This window comes from Pyxicephalus adspersus, chromosome 1, assembly GCF_032062135.1.
Source record: "Pyxicephalus adspersus chromosome 1, UCB_Pads_2.0, whole genome shotgun sequence".
Taxonomy (NCBI): Eukaryota; Metazoa; Chordata; class Amphibia; order Anura; family Pyxicephalidae; genus Pyxicephalus; species Pyxicephalus adspersus.
In genome coordinates this window covers 126,193,249-126,211,683 of record NC_092858.1, presented here as the reverse complement: position 1 = coordinate 126,211,683, position 18,435 = coordinate 126,193,249, and the positions used below count along the sequence as shown (strand labels likewise).

The 18,435-nt window shown below is 36.7% G+C and overlaps 1 protein-coding gene across 1 annotated transcript; it reads right to left on the bottom strand.

Moving 5' to 3' along the window:
- Positions 1–1,222: 1,222 nt before the first annotated feature.
- On the bottom strand, positions 1,223–15,019 carry TMEM183A (transmembrane protein 183A). The gene is made up of 6 exons (XM_072413980.1): positions 14,977–15,019; positions 10,931–11,093; positions 9,800–9,980; positions 8,003–8,083; positions 5,637–5,792; positions 1,223–4,916 (listed from the first exon to the last, which is right to left on the bottom strand). The coding sequence occupies exons 1-6, from the start codon at positions 15,017–15,019 to the stop codon at positions 4,731–4,733; spliced, it is 810 nt and encodes a 269-aa protein (XP_072270081.1). The 3' UTR covers positions 1,223–4,730.
- Between the last annotated feature and the right edge of the window lie 3,416 nt (positions 15,020–18,435).

The following is an 18,435-nucleotide window of genomic DNA, read 5'->3' as shown; positions in this document are numbered from 1 at the left end:
CCTCGTCCTATTCGGCTTGCTCCTAATTTCTCCTCATTTAAAAGAGCAATCAAAACTCATTTTTTTCAAACATGCCTACCCATCTTCTTCTGTCTTTTGAAACCACCACTACTTCCTACCACTACATATCCCCCTCCTATTGTGTGTAAATTCCCCCACCTACTGGATTGTAAGCTCTTTGAGGCAGGGTCCTCTCCTCCTGTGTCACTGTCCGTATTCGTCGGTCATTTGCAACCCCTATTTAATGTACAGCGCTGCGTAATATTTTGGCGCTATATAAATCCTGTTTAAAAATAACAAAAATAATAAGGTTTTTTGTATTCACAAGAAATTCATAAGAACAGAGTTATAGGAATGTTGAGGTTTGGAAGGGTGGTGTTAGGTCATTAAAAAAAAAGCAAGAAAGTTAGAATAGCCAATGCAGTGTGTCTGGTACTGGCAACAAGGATGGATAAAATCACGTGGGCATATTTAGCAGTTAAATCACAATAAAGAACAATATTTATTCAACTGAATTATCAAGATAATGGACAAAAAAAAGATGGATGATGTCAGTTTTCCTATTAGGAGGAGACTTGCCCCAGAACCAGGGGTTATACCTGACCCGCCTCAATCTCTTTAACTATATATTACAGGAGGGATGGCGTGACATTTGTGACATGTGGGTTTGTAGGATTCATACCAGCAACACCCAAAGACAAAGCATGCTATTTCTGTTCATTCCTGGTGGCCATTGAGGAAACTGTGTGTTTAGGGAAGAATCACAAAGATACATAACAACCTGTTATACCTCATGCAGCAACCCTAATTACTCTAATTGACCCTTAAATGTTGAGAACACTGTGGAAATATAGAAAAGAAGGTCCAGTTCAATAGATTTGCCACAATATTATTGCTCCAAGGAAAATACTTCTATTTAAAAATCAGTTCCTGAAATGGTTAAACTTATTTCGCTTCAGGTTGACAGACTCTGCACCTGCTGGAAGAGAATATTTATGTATATTCAATTATTTTTCTGTGTACTTTTTTCCCTCTATACCCAACTCTGATTGCAGAAAAGAAAATCCAAACCATCTCCATCCTCAGATGTCTTGTGAAGTTCATGATTTGATGAGTGAGAGCTGTTTTAGGGGCACAAGAAGAACCTATATATTATCAGGTAGTTTTGATGCTTTGGCTGATCAGAGTATGTTGTGCTTTACAAAAATGCAAACTAAACCAGTGAAGCAGACATTCTTTTATTTTGCATTCATTAGCACATCTGGCTTTCATTATGATTCTTTAGCAATACCAGTAAAAGAAAAGATTTATTCTCATGTACATCCAGGAAATATTTCATTATTATTTTAATTGTACAAAGACATACACATCTGAATAAAAGAATATTTTTCTTAAAAAATAAAGATTCCTTTTCTTAACACATCCACACATAATTATACATAGAGATCAGGGTTTTTATGATTTTTCTTTTTCTACGAGTTCAAAAAAACTTGTCCAGTGCAAATAACTATTACAGAGTCCATAAAGAAACTACAGTCATAGAAGCAATCATAGTTTGCAATGTGGCCTGCTAACAGCTTACGGAAAACAGCAAAAAAACACCCTAAAAACCTCTGACATAAACACTTCAATATAAATAAAAAATGTAATCTCACCACCGGATTTATGATGAAGCAGGACTGTACCCAGTGGCAAAGAAGTTTATTGAATTTGACTACAATAAAGTGAACTGTAACTGGTTGAGTTGTGGCACTGCCCTACTAAAAAAGTGCAGGTGTGGACATTATTCACATAGTTATAAAAACATCTATATGTGAATAAAGAACAAATCAGAAAATAAGCGTAAAAGTTAGAGATGTGATCTCATTATGCTTAAGTAATATATCAATTACTGTTGCCTATACTCCTTTCTGCTGTAGCAATACCAGGTCTGTGAGCTTCCTCACATTGTAGACATCTTTGTCTCATCTTCTTCAGAATTTTCAGCCTGACACTTGAGCATATTGACCTGTACACCTAACTGCAAAGCACATGCATACTATGTTTCTTCTGCAAAAATCAAGTCTTGTGCATTATCCCAACACGAAATAACACATTACTGACAAACCTTTATTGATCCAATGATTCAAGGATTTATAAATAAAACACAATTGCTTGGCACTATCATGAAGTCAATGTTCCATGATTCTGGCAATAAAGCTGAGCGGTGCATATGCAATATCAGCTTTGGTTGTCAGGATACCCAGCATTCCCAGCTTTCTCTGCACACAGCAGAAATGAACCAACTCCTGCCCATCTACAACATCCCAGCTTGGCCAATCGGGATGGCCAAAGACTCCTGCAAGGTAATAGGGACAGGTGAGTAACGCAGGGTTTAGTTCTGCTTTAGAATTACTTAATATTCTCAGCAAAGCAAACCATTGGGTGTACCAGGCACTGCACTGGCTTCATTGCATATATTATAGAGGTGAAATGGACCCATACTGTCATGTTTTACCCCTGGTTCTTTACGATTTCATTAGGTTTAGTGTGACTTTCACGATTTGCTGGAATCAAGACATAGCTTTAATGATTGTCAGCTAGTATAATTAAAGTTACTTAATCTTGTTTGCATTTTGCAGGTTCAGGGTGATAAGCAACACACCACAATCAGCCTGAATTTAAGACTGAAACTACAATGATCATTTGAAATATTATGTTAGGAAATTAGAAGTAGAAAAAAAAATGTCAATGTGCCAAAATATAGCATGCTCCTACCTGCTCTCTTTAATACGATTATTCCTAAGCACAGGTTTTTTTTCTTCTTCTTATTCTTATACTTTTAAGTCTTTATAAATCCTCCTTATCATGTTTGCTGAAATTAACAAATATATTTTACACTGCTCAAATGTAACAAGGCATTTTAATGGTATATTTAGTAGAAAATAGGAGAACGTTATTGTTTGTGTCGATATACAATTATAGAATAGAAAATATACATCTAACTAAAATAATTCATGAAAGACAAATATGAAAATTTTTATCATTTTCAGTAATTTCAGAATTCCTTTTTAAACTAATAAATAGTACATTTCAGAATAAGTCTTGTAACAAGTTGTGTTTTCAAGCTTTGGCAACCCTTCAAAAAAAAGTAGGAATTCTTTGGAAGTTGGTCAATCTACTGTAATACTGCAGCTTTCTATTTACAAGAGGTATGTTCAGTGTAACTGGAAAGGCATTTCTACAGCAAGGGAAAAAGAAGAAGGCAATCAACCAACACAAAGTTAGGATTTTAGAATTTCGCCATGTATTACACATCCTAACAAGATAATTAAAGTATATCTAAACCCAAAAACAAAATCTCTTGAAGCTTATTAGTACTTAAAAGTGGTGGCTGCATTAGTTTATATTTCCAAAGCTTGCTTTTCTCAATTTTTGTCTGCTAATCCTGCCAGTAATACATTTATAGTCCTACGGTGACAATATTCACTCTCTGCACTTTATGAAAGAGCATAGTTGTCACCCTAGTACAGGAAGTGCATAAGTACCACAAAACACATCATCCCCTCAACTCCATCACAGGGAGTAGGTGTTCTGTAGTCAATGATGAACTAGACAGGGCTGATACCACTGTCAGTGATTCCAGTTCAGAAGCAAAAAGCATAAAATAAACAACCTAATTGGATTTTAAAATTTAATTTTTCAAACACTTTCAAAGGGTTTATTTAAAAGACTGAGGGCACAAATAATAGACGCGTACTGTTAGGGTTTAAATACACTTTAATGAATGTACTTATAATAGGCATAGTGAGACTAGAACTGCTCTAGAAATAAACAGGCTCTAAGACTGAACAGATTTGTCTAAAAATGGTAAAATGTATATGTAGTAATAAACTACACCAGAAATAAATCTATATTAGATACAGATTTATATCTGATATTATATTACAAATAAACTAATACTTTCCCTAAAATAAAATTATATTATTTTTTCAAAAGCATCAAGTTTGCACTTTGGGGAACATTTAGAATGTGGTGAATCTAACATTCACTGCAGATAAAGCTTCCAGGTGTATGTGTTTAAAATAACAGTGAATGATTCACCATTGGAATGTTTACCGAAAAAAGACAGTTACTGCTTTATAAATATACCCCAAAAATATGATTCCTGTTGCACTTTGGCACTGTAACAATAAAACTGCCTGTTAGTTTGTGTTTTATTTCTTTTGGCTAGAGACTTTTTTTTGACGGTGTATTGTAGCCAGAATTTCTGGAAATTCCTCCAAATTGGCCAAAAATGAAACACCATTTAATTTCTTAATGGACTCGCTGTCAGACAATGTGTTTATTGCAGTCACTGCTGTCTTGTTTCAATGACCACTGATCCCTTTTTATCACAGACATCATCAGGGAAAGAACGGGAGAAACATATCCCAAATAGGACAGAAAAAACTTGGCTGCAAGTAAGTCTTTCAGAAATATAAAAGAAATTTGACGACACCCAATGCTGACCTACCTCCTACCAACAATACTAGCTACCTGGCTGTCTCTAAGTCACTGACCAGAAAAGAATCAAATAGTGGAGCTCTACAGGTTTGTTTCAGTCAGTGACTCAAAGTATTGAAGCCTTTAGACAACTTACATATTTTCTTGGATTACAAACAACCCTGTAATTCACAATATTTGAACATAGTTAATGCTCTTTGGTTCTAAAAGAGGCTGCTACCAGCAAGGAGGTCTCAGTTGAAATACTAGGCCTTGGTTGAAAAGGGATATTTGGGATGCCACCAGTCGAGAAGATGGAGGCTGTGGACAGGATCTAGAACTATTTGGAGTCCTTGTTCGCCACGAGACTTCTTGCCATTCAACACTGGACAGTCTTGGAAGACCAGTCGAACACGATGATGCCTCATGTCAGTACTGACATTTATTGTGAGCTAAAAGGATAGGACAAAAAATTAGCTCCCAGGTCACCACCGAAAACAGTGGGCAATACTTGATCATAATGTCAATGTGTATAACACACAATCACAGGTTGTTCTCACAGACAGAACAAAGAGGAACAGGAAGTAGGTTTTCTTCAAACCTATCCCCAGTCTATCCACAATTAAATAGGTTTTGGATATAATTATTATTATTATAATAATTTATCCAACTGGGTTTCAGTTGACGTCTAACAGGTTAGATTAGCTTGGTCATATAATTAGTGAGAAAAATGGAATTAGTTGTATATTAGTTTATTATATATGTTGTATTACTATATTAGTGGGAATTTGGCAACAAGGGGCAAGGCATAATCTTGCTTTAAATAGATATTACTAATATGGAGATAATTTAGTGTGCATTGCTTGGACACAGATTAGCATAATATAAATATTGGGGTGAGGTACTTTCCCCACCTAAACATATAAATTATGGAAGATCCATACAACTTAAACCTAAAGCATTACCACAGCAGCTTTTTTCTCCTAGTGGTGTCAACACAATGAGGCATGATAACTGTGTAATATGCTTGCCGCAACATAAGCCATGATGGATATGATGAAGTGCAATGTTTAACTGATTGAGACAAATATGGGATTTGCATAAAAGCAAAACTTCCAGTATAACTGAAGAAAAAAATAAATAAAAAAGGAAGGACAGAAGAAAATACTTACATAAGTCAGTGTCATGCCCATGGCCACAGGGATGAAAATAAAGTTTAGGGTAGTAATCTGAAGTAGGCAACAGTCTTGGTCTGGGTTATAATGTACTTCTTTGTACTCTGCGGGAGGCTGCAGTCCATTAACACAATGATTCTTCTGTTTTAAAGGCTAAATAACAGGGAAAAGGTTTATGAGACCATATATACCAAGTCCTTTTCAGTAAAGAACACAAACATTCACCTAATCACTGATTTTGTACACAGAAAGGAAATAAAGTACACCTTCAAGAATGAAGTACTGTATGTATGATACAATGGCTATTGGACAATGCTAGTTTCCTGGCTGTAATGTTTTACACTAATTTACAGCATGCATAATCCAAAGCATTGCAGCAAGGCTTACCCTGGCAATTTACATTTACAAGACGCATCAACAGCAGCCCCTGTATTTTTCCTATTACAAATTAAAGCTGGGTTGGTTGGTTGGTTTATTCCTAATTGCAATCCATTTTGTGTACCGTGTTGCAAACATATGACATGCCCTTTTATGACATAAATAGGCTGTCACAGATACATGAACATTACGGTGCTATGTAATAGGTATGTGTTACTAAACTGCCGATATGTGAATGTGGCTTTATTCTTTTAGCTGCTCCCTGGAGGATTGGTATATGACTTTTGGTCCTGGCAAATACTACTGTTACAATGCACCGAGAAAGTCTGCAGGAGAAAAGAACCCTTACAGAGAAACCATCCTTACTTCAAGAGTTAAATTCCTATTTTATCCAGGGGTAGAACATTAAACAGATATATTTGACCTACTCTACTTTCTACAGCAGCAATGCTCTGGGATGTGGCGTTAACAGTCCTCACACACAATACAAACAGTTTTGCACAGTACATGGAGACATCAGAAAGCCTGTAAAGCACACTTGGTTGTACAGTGCAGAGGATGTCTGCAGCATTGTATAGCTGGTACATATAACTGCTAAAATACCAGCTATACCTGCTTGCTCCTCTACCCATACACAAAACAAACACTTAGGTCTTGCAATGTGGGGGAATCTACTGCAAGGGTCAAAACTCACTTTTAAAAGACTAGTGTTATTTAAAAAATAAAAAAAAAATAGACATTTTACATGAAACTGAAAGGGTTAAATATATAATGCATGCATTAATTATACTATAATTTAAGCAGTTAAGATTGCATTAAAAATGGCCAGTATTTCCACATATGTACATGTGAAATCCACATAACTGGAGTGGCATCATGAGCTAAAGTGATGTGTGAAGACTGATCTGTTGTGTGGAGGATTAACAGCTCTGTAACATTTCTTTATGTGTCATAAAGAACATTTAGGTAGATTAATTTTTCTAATGGAAGTTTTCCATTAATAGCACAAATGAAATCTATTTTATTGCAAATATTAGCATGACTTTAACCCTTTTATCTGTACAAGGTAGGCTCATGAAACAGCCTGTACAAACTACCTTGTACATATCTTGGATCAACTACTACTACGGCTAACGTAACAGGCAACATGACCTGATACAGTAACTCCAAAACTAAAATAAAAATTGGTAAAAAAAAAATAAAAAAAGAAGGTATTGTGTGCTGGTAAAACCCCCCAAATATATATATATATATATATATATATATATATATATATATATATATATATATATATATAACTTGGCATAATGAATAATGACAAGGCAAAAGCTAAATATGTAGGCCCATAGCAGAAATGAAAAAAGGGACTGCTCTATGAGTATTTTACAGATGAGAGAGCTTAGTAAATGACCATAAATTTAGGGAGAATTTGGTGAGCAGAAAACCTGCCGATCCTGTGTAACACTCTTCTAGATGTCAGAGGAGCTACCGTAAAACTGTTTTTTTTGTTGTTTATGGTGAGGTAAACCGTATTATGTTTAACAGGAAAATTGATGATGTAAAACTGTTTTTTTTGTTGTTTATGGTGAGGTAAACCGTATTATGTTTAACAGGAAAATTGATGATGTAAAACTGTTTTTTTTGTTTTGTTAATAATTTGAATTAATTTTTGGTAATAATTTGAAAAATTGATATTGCAAACCTACCTTTATTTTTTTATTGTGTTATATGTTATAATTTTTGTTCTGTTAGTCTAATGTTGTATGGCAGCAATAAAAAAATAATGTGCTGAAACTTTTATAAGGAACACTACTTGGATGGGTAAGACCAGCTCAAACCATTGCTTGACTCAGAAGAAAAAGAACTACACTATTTGTGTAGAATATTTACTATCAGTGTACTTAATACAGGTCCACATAGTGCTTCAGCTACGAATTCTGATTTAAGTGAAATATTATAGAAGTTATAATATAGGTACACCATACCTGCTTCATGAATTTGAAGTAAAACTCCCACAATGGCTCAGGCCTACTTCCAGTTATTTTTTTGCACCAGAAAAGTAAACACTGAGGAAACAAAAAAGTCAGTATGTTTTAGTACCAAAAACTATTTATAGATATACGGGTGACTCTGGCACATGTTATACACATATTCCAGATTTTAAGTATAGGAGCAGTATAAAATAAAGTGTAACTGTGCTCAGACTAAAGACATTAACACACAGCTTAGGCCATGCTTACATGGACAGGCTTGAAATCCACATATAAAGGATGTTTGCAGATTTCTAGGCATTCATATTCATTATATGGAAGAAGCAGCTATCCATGCAGTAATGTTGTATATGTTATGAAGGGCTGCAGAAAACTGCCTGACCATTCAATCATCTGTGGCTGTTGCCTGCAGAAAATTGCATATCACAGGTCCAATAAATATCCTAAGAGTGGAACACACAAGCTAAATAGCATTTTCGCACACAAGGTATGGGAAAGGCTGTCAGAGTAATCTTCCTTTTTTTAAAGTTATCAACAGAGGCACTGAAAGAACAGCTCTTCTTTACTTGTTATATCTACAAGGGAGTACTAATATAAGAAAAGAACAAAGTTAAAAGTTTCTAAAACCAAACTTCAAAGTTTGTATTGTGATCTTTAAAATATATATCACAGCGCTTGCAGCAGTGAAGGTCAGTAAAGATTTCTTTTTAAAGTTCCTTTTTGGCTTGCCGAGAATGTATTTGAACACTTAACCATTCATAATCTGTGCACAAGTGCACCCTTATGATTGCCTTTTATATAATGGTGATCAGATATTCAGAGAAACACAAACATGTCAGCTCCGATTTCACAGAAACATTACCAGGTACATACTGTAATTATGTGCCATAGAAAAGGCTGGGGTAATATTCCAATAAGCCTCACCTATTAGATTCATAAATGATTTTTATTATTTATGCTTTAACCTCCTGGGGGCTTAATTTCTGTCTGGATTTATATGTCCAAAAGCGGTACATTGTTTTTTTATGAAAATTTACCTTACAGTATAATAAAATAGTATGAGTATAATAAAGCTTGAAACACAAAATCATATCATAATAATAAATTTAAATAAATTTGACATTTTTTTAAATAATTTAAAAAAAATTTAAATAAAAAAATAAAAATAAATATTATACTCATACTATTATATTATACTGTAAAATGCAAAAAAACCCCCCAAAAAAACAAAAAAAAAAACAAATGCATTAAACAATCACCTGGGTGCCCTCTCCCCCTTATTCTACCAGAAGAATATCTTTCTATAGCAACTTTTGGGACCTATGGTCCTAGTATTACCTGTATTATAGCTGTGGATAATTTCACCAAACAGCCCAATGAGTGCAAATTAAACAGAACTAAACCAGTCTGCAAATAATAAAATAAATATAATATAATAATACATATAATAAAGTACAAAGGCCCTCTAGTGGACATTTGCAATACTTCCAATGCCTTCCAATGGACAACAACAAAGCTACAGCACATCAAAAAATTCCTCCTACATTCCAATGTGCAACCATTTTCCTTTTTCATTGTGCTATATTTCCACAAGCCCAGTAAATTGTGCAGGTAGTACCAACCTAAAACAAAGCTGGGACCCTATATATAAGAAGATACCTATATTCAGGTGTCTCTTAATTTTACTAGCAACATGATTTTTTTGGAATGCTTAAATAATGTCATGTGACACTGAATAATAATGAAAAGACACTCCTAAAGTGAAAAAACAAAACAAAAAAACAAACTTACTTTTGAATTCAGTAAAGTGCTTGGAGTTGACTCAGGCAGAGCTGGATTTTTAGCAACTCTTGAACTAAACGGCTCGTACATGTGATATAGGGAACGGATAACACATGCACGTAAAGATCTCAGCCTGTACATACACTCTGGAAGAAGACGAACAGGAAGGTAGGTGCTGGTTCTGTAATATCTGAAAAAAATAACATGGAATAACATCAAAAACGGGCAACCACTTTTGTAAGTTTATTTTATGACCTTAACATTCCTGAGATTTCAAACCCAACCTATGTTTCCCTGCACACACATTTTCAGTCCAAGAAAACAGTTTTAAACTTTAACAGGTTCAAATAAAGGTATTGTTAGTCTTACAGGGAAGCAGATAGATGGAGGAATGGGTAGTGAGAACATGAATTTACTCTAAAGGTGGCAACATCATAGTACAAACTGTAATTTAAACAAACAAAAGGCTTTGTAGCAGTTTAGCAATCACATGTACATAAAAAGATTGTGTTTTTTTTTTTTTTTTTTTAAAGATTTGTCTCCCAAAGAGTGATATTTCAGTTATAGATGCATACAGACTGAGAAACACTTAACATATACCTGGGGACCTCACTGTACTCAAATCTAGGTATGAACCAGCCTGGGGTAAACAGTCCAAAATTTCAACCCAATGAAAGGCATTATCATCCACGTAACAGACAAACTGTATTCCACATTTTACACAATGTGTTTTTAGCAAACTCTGGACTTTGAGCTTTAATGCTCGTATGCACCTTCCATGCATTTTGCTGTTGCTATACCTGGACCAGGTGGGCTGCACTTTGTACCTGTTTATAAGCCAGACCACCTTGGAATTCTGGGGGTTTGCACCCACCATGGTTATTGTCACTCCTTCCAATTGAAGTGAAATAAATCAGCAAAGAAGGTATAATGGTTGTTTGAAATATCTGGTTCTATGATGAAACATGGAGATCTAGCCACAAATTACGATTATTCAATTCTCAGGCATCATAAGAAACTATTAGGTGGTTTAATTACTTGGCATCTAGCAAAATCTGAAATATCAGTTTTGTGGGGACTAGCCCTTAAGTTGATTAAAGCATAAACTGCAGAATTAACATTCTACACAAATTATCATACCTTTTGTACAATCTCATCCAAAAGACAGCAGTGCAAGTAACGGTCCAAGCTTTCTTACAAATAAGAGCAAACGTTACAACATCTTCAGGTCTTATATAGTTGGCGAGGATAAGCCAGATGTCAATAGGGTAATCCCCTCCAGTGCCGTCTGCTTCGTAAGTCACTGAAAAAAAAGAATAAAAAAATACAAAATCAGTTTGAAGTATTCATTAGCCCAGATCCAACAGCTCTACCATATGGGCAACTAGAGGTTACAATTACCTTAAGCAATAAAATGTTTCTGATGCCAATGCCATGCTTAAATTTATATAGTACCAACATATTATGCAGTGCTGTACAAAGTCCACAGTCATGTGATTTGTTGTCCCTCAAAGGGGCTCACAATCTAATGTCCCTACATAGTTCTCCCCAAAGGGTTTTAGCTGGTTGCTCTGCCTCGCTGCTGTGAATACTCCGCCCACCTCTCCTCTGCAGAGGATTGCTGCTGGGATAAGAGGTGAGCACACAGTTCAGCCTTCATGTGAAGGGGACACAGGCAGCCCTGCCCCCATCTCATACCACGAGCTGGGATTTCTATTTAAAAAAAAAAAAAAAAAAAGCTGGGATTTCTATTTAAAAAAAAAAAAAATCTGCCTGTGAAATGTATCCACTGCTAGAGCTGTGTGTGAAGTCTGCATGTCATTCTGCATCCTCACAGCTCTGTGTACAAACCTCCATATCTCCTAAACTGTATGTCACAATGACCTGTATTTTCAGGGTGTACAGGGGACCCTCAAAGTTACTACAATTTCAGCCCCCCAGCTTTACAGAATTACAAGATATGGGGGTCACAAATGTAAAAAGTTATGAAAATTGAACGTTGTGGTTGCGGTTTTAGAGGAAAGTGCAACTAGGAGTCCTAAATTGAAAATTCAAATTGGGGACCCCGCAGCCACTAACATAACAAGGAGCATTGGAGTGGGGCCTTAAATATACCTACCTGTCACAAATCTATACCTATGAAACTACTGTCTGCTTTTCTTCTTTGAAGCCCAATTTCTCTGAGGGTGGGGGGTACAAAATTAAAAATATAGGTCCAAGTGGCGGGCACATTCTCCCCTTACAATCTCATTACTACGGCATCATTAGAACATAAAACACTCTGCCCATTAAAATGGACTTCCCTGCCCTTTTACACATTTCTGTCCACTTAAATAACATTCTGAACTTCAATTGGGGAATGGGCAGGTGTAAGAAACCAAAAATATAGGTACAAGTGGGGAACATGAACTCTGCCCACTACATTTTATTGAGGTTGAGGTACTGGAAGGTTACAGTTGTGTAACAAGGAAGTGCATTTTGATGGACAGTTTTTTTTTTTTAATGTTGTAAGGATGCCATGGGGATGAAAGGTGGTAGCCACCCGTGTCTCCCACTTCCACCTATTTTTTTGTTTCCCTGCACCTCCTAATTCAAGAGAAATTGGGGTTTGAGGTAGAGGTCGAGACAGATATGTGTAACAGAGAAGGTAGCACATTTTGCTAGGTAGAGATTTATGTTCTCATAATGCCATAGTAATTACATTTTAGAAGGGTTTAACCACAAGTGTCCCCCACTTGCACCTACAGGTAATACAACCAACGGTTTAGGAGATCTGAAGGTTTGAACATAGCGAGTTGTTAGGCTGCAGAATATGACAAGCAGTTTTTACACTCACATAGCGATCACACTGCGCTCCCGATGACATGATTACACACTGTGGATAAACGTCACAGACAGTGTTTATATAGAATATGGGCAGTGATGAGAGGGGGTCACTGTCTGTCTTGTCCCCATCTGATATCACATGCATGATGCTATTAAAGCATCTCCACATTTTTACCATTATATTAAATAGTGAATTTCTCTGTTATGTAATGGAAAAATGTGTGTTTTTACACTTTTTTGGAGAGGACCTCTCCCCTTCACTCTTCACTTCCATTTCGGTAAAGACCCAAGGGGAAATCTGCAGCCTCCTGGGATATTTGTGTCACACATCCCAGAAGGCTCTGCACTGCTCCTTATTGCTCCTTGTGTGCATGCACCTTCAGAGGCTCTCCAATAATGTAAAAAAAAAAAGTGTTCAATCTCATGCATGCGCAGTGCAAGGGAGCATTGGTCGTACAAGTGAGCATTAGAGAGAAGGTGAAAGCTGAAGCAGTGTGGGCCCACTGGGCTAATTTTGTAAAAGAATCAAGTGAAAAAAAATGTTTTCACAAAAGTTCACTTGAACTAAATATAGACACAGGAACACATCTGAAGTACGGCTGAATTCACACCGGCAGTAAGGTTACATTTGTCCATTCCTCATGCCAGGAACCACTTTTTTTTTTTTCTAAAAAAGAACAAATCAGATAACACAAAACTATAGTACTTTATAGTGATCTATAGAAATGTGTATCAAGTCTCCTATACAAACAAGGGCAATTTATTGAGGACTTATCACCACATTCGTATCATTATATAAAACTGTGGCTAACCCTTCAATGTAAAAATATGTTTTGTTTTTTTTTTAAATTGTTTGATGTTACATTTTTGGGGGAGGAGCCCCCCCCTTCCATATGTAAAGACTAAAAAAGGAAACCCGCAGCCTCCTGAGATTCACTTATCACATATTCCAGGAGGGTTTGGGCTGCTTCTACTGCATCATATAGGGCAGCGGTCCCCAAGTGGTGGTCCATGGCTTAGGCAGGGTCAGAAGAAGGACTCCACAGGGCGGCCAGAGCTGCAGACCATGTCTCCTGTACAGACTGTAGGCTGGGGGTGGGCAGGTTTTGTCTCTGGACTTAGACCTGCCATTGGAGAGTGGGTGGGTTTTGGGATTATGACATCACTTGAATGACACACGGCTCCCTGCGCATGTCCAGTTGGGAGTCCCTGCATTTAGTGGTCCGTAGGTCCAAAAAGGTTGGTGACCACTGATTTAGGGCTTTCCTAGAACATAAAAAAGTTTCAACTTCGAAATTACTGAAATCAGCAATTTTTTTTTTTTTTTACATTTTAAGGAAGACAGATCACCCGAACTTGCACTGCGCAGGTGTGAGATCGAGTGATGTGTGAAGAACCTGGAAGAAGAAAGATGGTAGCGATGGGCGCTACGATAACAGAAGAGGAAAGCTGAGCCAGGTTGGGACTCACCATTCTCAGTTTATGGACAGATCAAGGGCTTGCCATTGGGAAATGTAAGTTTTCATGAAGGTTCTGCTTAAGAATGAAGAGCAATTACCACTAGAGCACCTTGCTAAGTGCATTTTACACTCCTTACAGGTTGGAGTGGCTTACTACCGGAGCCTTATGAATGCCTTATGGCCACACTGTTAGCTCTGACCCTTAGATTGTAAGCTCTTGGGGGCAGGGTCCTCTCCTCCTCCTGTGTCACTGTCTGTCATTTGCAACCCCTATTTAATGTACAACACTGTGTAATACGTTGATGCTATATAAATCCTGTTTATTAATAATAATAATGGCTCCCTTGTTATTTCTGTCCCCCTCTGTAGGCCCTGTCCCCTTATGTCCCCCCATTACCCCAGCCCCCCCCATGTTAGTCCAGTCTCCTATAGACTCCCCTATGGGTCCGGCCTCTTTATGATTCCCCGTAATACCAGTAGGGGTTGTAAAGGTTCCTATGTGTGTTAGTTAGAACTTTCCCCAGTGACATGGTATGACAAGCACTGAAGCCGGAACACATGCGTCCCCTCATATTTCTGCAGCTTACCTCTGTGGGCGCTTACATCATCGGCCCGATATTTCAGCCGTTTTCTGTTCCCTTTCCTAGGCATGACTGCAGCTTTGCAAGCGAGGGGATCACACGAAAAGTGGGAGAAGGGGCGCCGGTCCGGGCCATGATTACAGACCATGGAACAGGCAAAGCAGTGGAGGAGAAGGTAGAAAAATTCCGCCGGGATCTTCGGCCATCATGGACCTACGTCATCCCAGCGCATAATGACCCGGAAGCTCTTACACTTCCGCCATCCACTGTAACACGTATTGGATGGCGGAACTAGAACTACAGCTAATCTGCGCCTTACCTGAAACCGAAATGTTTGGAAGGGGCGTGTCCGTTGCTGCCATGTTTCCGTAGAAACAGAAGGGAAAGGGAAAGAGTAGGGAAAGATAAACCTTATTGGCGTGACGTCACCATAGTAGTACAAGAGACATGAGAGCAGTGACTACGTGTTGTAGTGTCACCTAAATTTACATTGCAGCTTCCTGTTGTAGTCATACTAGTGAAATTATATGTTGGCATTGGCAGAACAGTTTATAGGGTGACATAACTATAATTGGCTAATAACTCAGGCTAAGAACCGCAAACTCCTATCAGCCCTGTCATAATTCCATTGTCACTTGCTTTGCATTGAGCTGACATTCCAATGTTATCAGACATTCCAGCCACATTCTGTATATTACACAATCCATCAGCATGTTATAGTAATGAGGAGAACAGAGGTATTTGCTGTATGAATCTGGGGAGCAACCTAGGTGACAACACTCTGCTTCTGTAGGTACAGTGCAGTGAGTGTTGTCACCCTAAAACAGGAAGTAAATTACAAGGCTTCACTTTCTTTGGGATCTTTGGCCTTCATCATCTGTGTTCTGCTGACAGAAAGCAAAGCATCTTAAATCATTTGGTTTTCGTTGGCAAATGTTTTCAATTCTGCACTAAATTTAATCCAGGTTTGCTGGATCTCCCAGTTTCACTTATGATAGTCTATCGTCTTGGAGAGCTTTAAAAATCCCATATTTATATGCAAGTATATCATTATATTCATTTCTGGCTTCCCCTGCACATGTCAGAACTGAATGAACTTCTACACACCTGCACAGGAGTTACATCATCCCGGCCTGGCCAATCAAGATGGCTGAAGATCTCATCAAGGAAGAAAAGAAGCAAGATAATGGAAACACTCTGCAACAGAATAAGGAAAAGTATATAGCAGGGTTTAGTTCTGCTTTAATAGGTAATGAGTTGCATGCCAAGTCTCTTTCTTTTTAAATCTTTGTGAAACGAGTATTTTGAGAGATTGTAGTAACAATAATTACTGTGAGCAACCCTAAAACAGACTAAATCTGATTATTAAAAATGCCAAATGATATCAAATGTATTCCTACTTTAAACAACTTCTAGAACTGTAACTCACAACTTATTCCAGCAGGTGTCACTATATTCCTGTTTTCAACTTTTCATGTCTAGTTCATCATTTATCTTGATTGTTGCAGCTCTAAAAGGCTTTTAGACTAACTGTTGTATCATCAAAATCTTACAGCCTGAATCTTACAGCTTAATTTAATTAGGTTAGCTTAAGTAGAAAAATTACATTTCAGCTCTTCACATTCCGAAGCAGTGCTTCCAAAATCAGGTCACCAGGGTCATCCTTTGTCTGACAAAAAAAAAAAAAAAAAAATGAGAATGTATATGTGTTATTGATGATATTTTATTATATTAGTATTAATGTGTTGAAAATGCTACATGTCTATGTTGTAAACTAAATATTTAGCATTAAGTGGTTTCCAATTGTCAGTATTTTCCTAGGGCCTGGATCAATATGGAAACTAATAATCAAAAACTTCTTAGTTTTCAATTCCAGATCTATGTTTATATTAATGTTTATCTTATATAAATCTTGACTGAATGGCATTTCCTCAAATTGAAACCAATAGGATTTAGGCCCACAATTAAATTAGTATTACGATGCCAATCACAAAAATGTCCTTTTTTAAAAAAAAATTACCATAAATACAACAAGATATTGTGACCGTCATATGAAAGGGTTAACTCAATCCGTATTTTAATTTCAGTCCTCTCCTATGACCCAACGCATTTTGCAGATATTCAGTCTGCGTCATCATGCAATAGAACACACGAGTTCTAAAATTAAATGTATGAATATGGCATAATAGTTTAGCAATACAAATCATAGGTTTTAAAAAGTTACTAATTTATATTACTTACACATTCCATATAATGATTTTAAGACAAGGTGGACTACATTTGCAAGGTCATGTCCATGAGTGATAACATAATCCCTAAACTGGGGGGCTCAGAAAAGCAGCAAAAAATTATATCAATGTGGGATTTTAAATGTAGATTACACTACATAGTCACAATAGCCATGATTTATTTAAACTCACTGAGACTGGAGAGAATACATTTTCATCAGTGAAGCTGGGTGATCCAGCAAAACTGGAATTGATTTCCTAAAAGTCATTAGCTATTTGTTAGCAAATGTTTTGAATCCTGAACCAGATCCATTCTAGGTTTGCTGGATCACTCAGCTTCACTGATGAAAGTGTATCTTCTCCAGCCTGGGAGAGCTTTAAAAATCAGGGCCAATGGCTCAGAGTGCTTGATCTAGTGCAATAATAATTATAGGAAAAATCATCATCAATTAAAAATAAATGTCCAACTCATAGTCAGTTTGTAAGACCAATTAAAAAAAATAATTATAATCAATAAAATAGTTCTTAAGCAAATAAACAATAAATTCTGCATTTACTTGTTACTGTGTTTTATTTGTTTGCAGCTTTAAAATTTCCATCAGCTAATGTAAAAGAATTTAATTCTAGCTGCAAATGTCTACATAATAAACATGTTAAAGCAACGGTTGTGTAATAAGCTTTCCTAAACTGTTTCATTTTATTTGTGTCACTTATGCACATGAGGCTGATCTTGTTCCCTTGGGGACACGGGGCAGTAAGCGGTGAACAAAGTACACCCCCTGGGAATGAGAAAACATTATGATGGTTCACTGATTTCCTGGACTTGTCAAAACAATAAGGATAACTAGTGTATCATCTGCATTTTATTGCAAGTGCTTGTGCCACTGTCATTATTGCTGCCTTGGTCTGTCAACCATGGACTGACCCCTTATCTAACCAAATACATACACCAGGCCATGCAACACTCCTAAATCAGAATTCTGACTGTACCATGCATATTTTTTAAGCTTTCGTCTCTATACACATTTCGTCTGCACACTTTTTTTTAGACAACCTGTTGTCACTTTTGCTTTAAGTATTTCTTTGCACTGCTCACTTTCTCTGCACCTTGTCTTCAACCTGTTATTGGACTCACCAGGCCTCTAAGTTTTTATATGCTCTTTAAGAAGGCATCCTTTCACGATGGATTGCTTCAAATGTACAGGAGCCACTTGAGGGATATTTGGACCCCTTTTTCTTGACACATGAGATTGACATTATGGTTACATTCCACTGAAAACATTATTTGAACCTTTAAAGACACAATTGTTTGCTGCTTCCTCAACCAAAATATTAACAATGCCACATACCAGCTTATGAATCCAAAAAACCCCAAAAAATAGGAAAATGTTTATAGGGGACTTTTTAGGCATGTAAAAATGTCAGCAATCTTTATTATAGTATCAAATCATAAAATGACATATGTTTGTTTTTGGCTATGTGTGTTTATTATTATTGTTTTATAATATATTATATTATTTATATAGTGCCAACATATTACACAGCACTGT

Coding starts and splice junctions, on each gene's coding strand:
- TMEM183A (XM_072413980.1), bottom strand. CDS start 15,019: ATGGCAGCAACGGACACGCCCCTTCCAAACATTTCGGTTTCAG. Junction 11,094..14,976: donor TCCAAACATTTCGGTTTCAG/GTAAGGCGCAGA, acceptor CTTTTTTTTCAG/TGACTTACGAAGCAGACGGC. Junction 4,917..5,636: donor TGGGCATGACACTGACTTAT/GTAAGTATTTTC, acceptor CTATCCTTTTAG/CTCACAATAAATGTCAGTAC.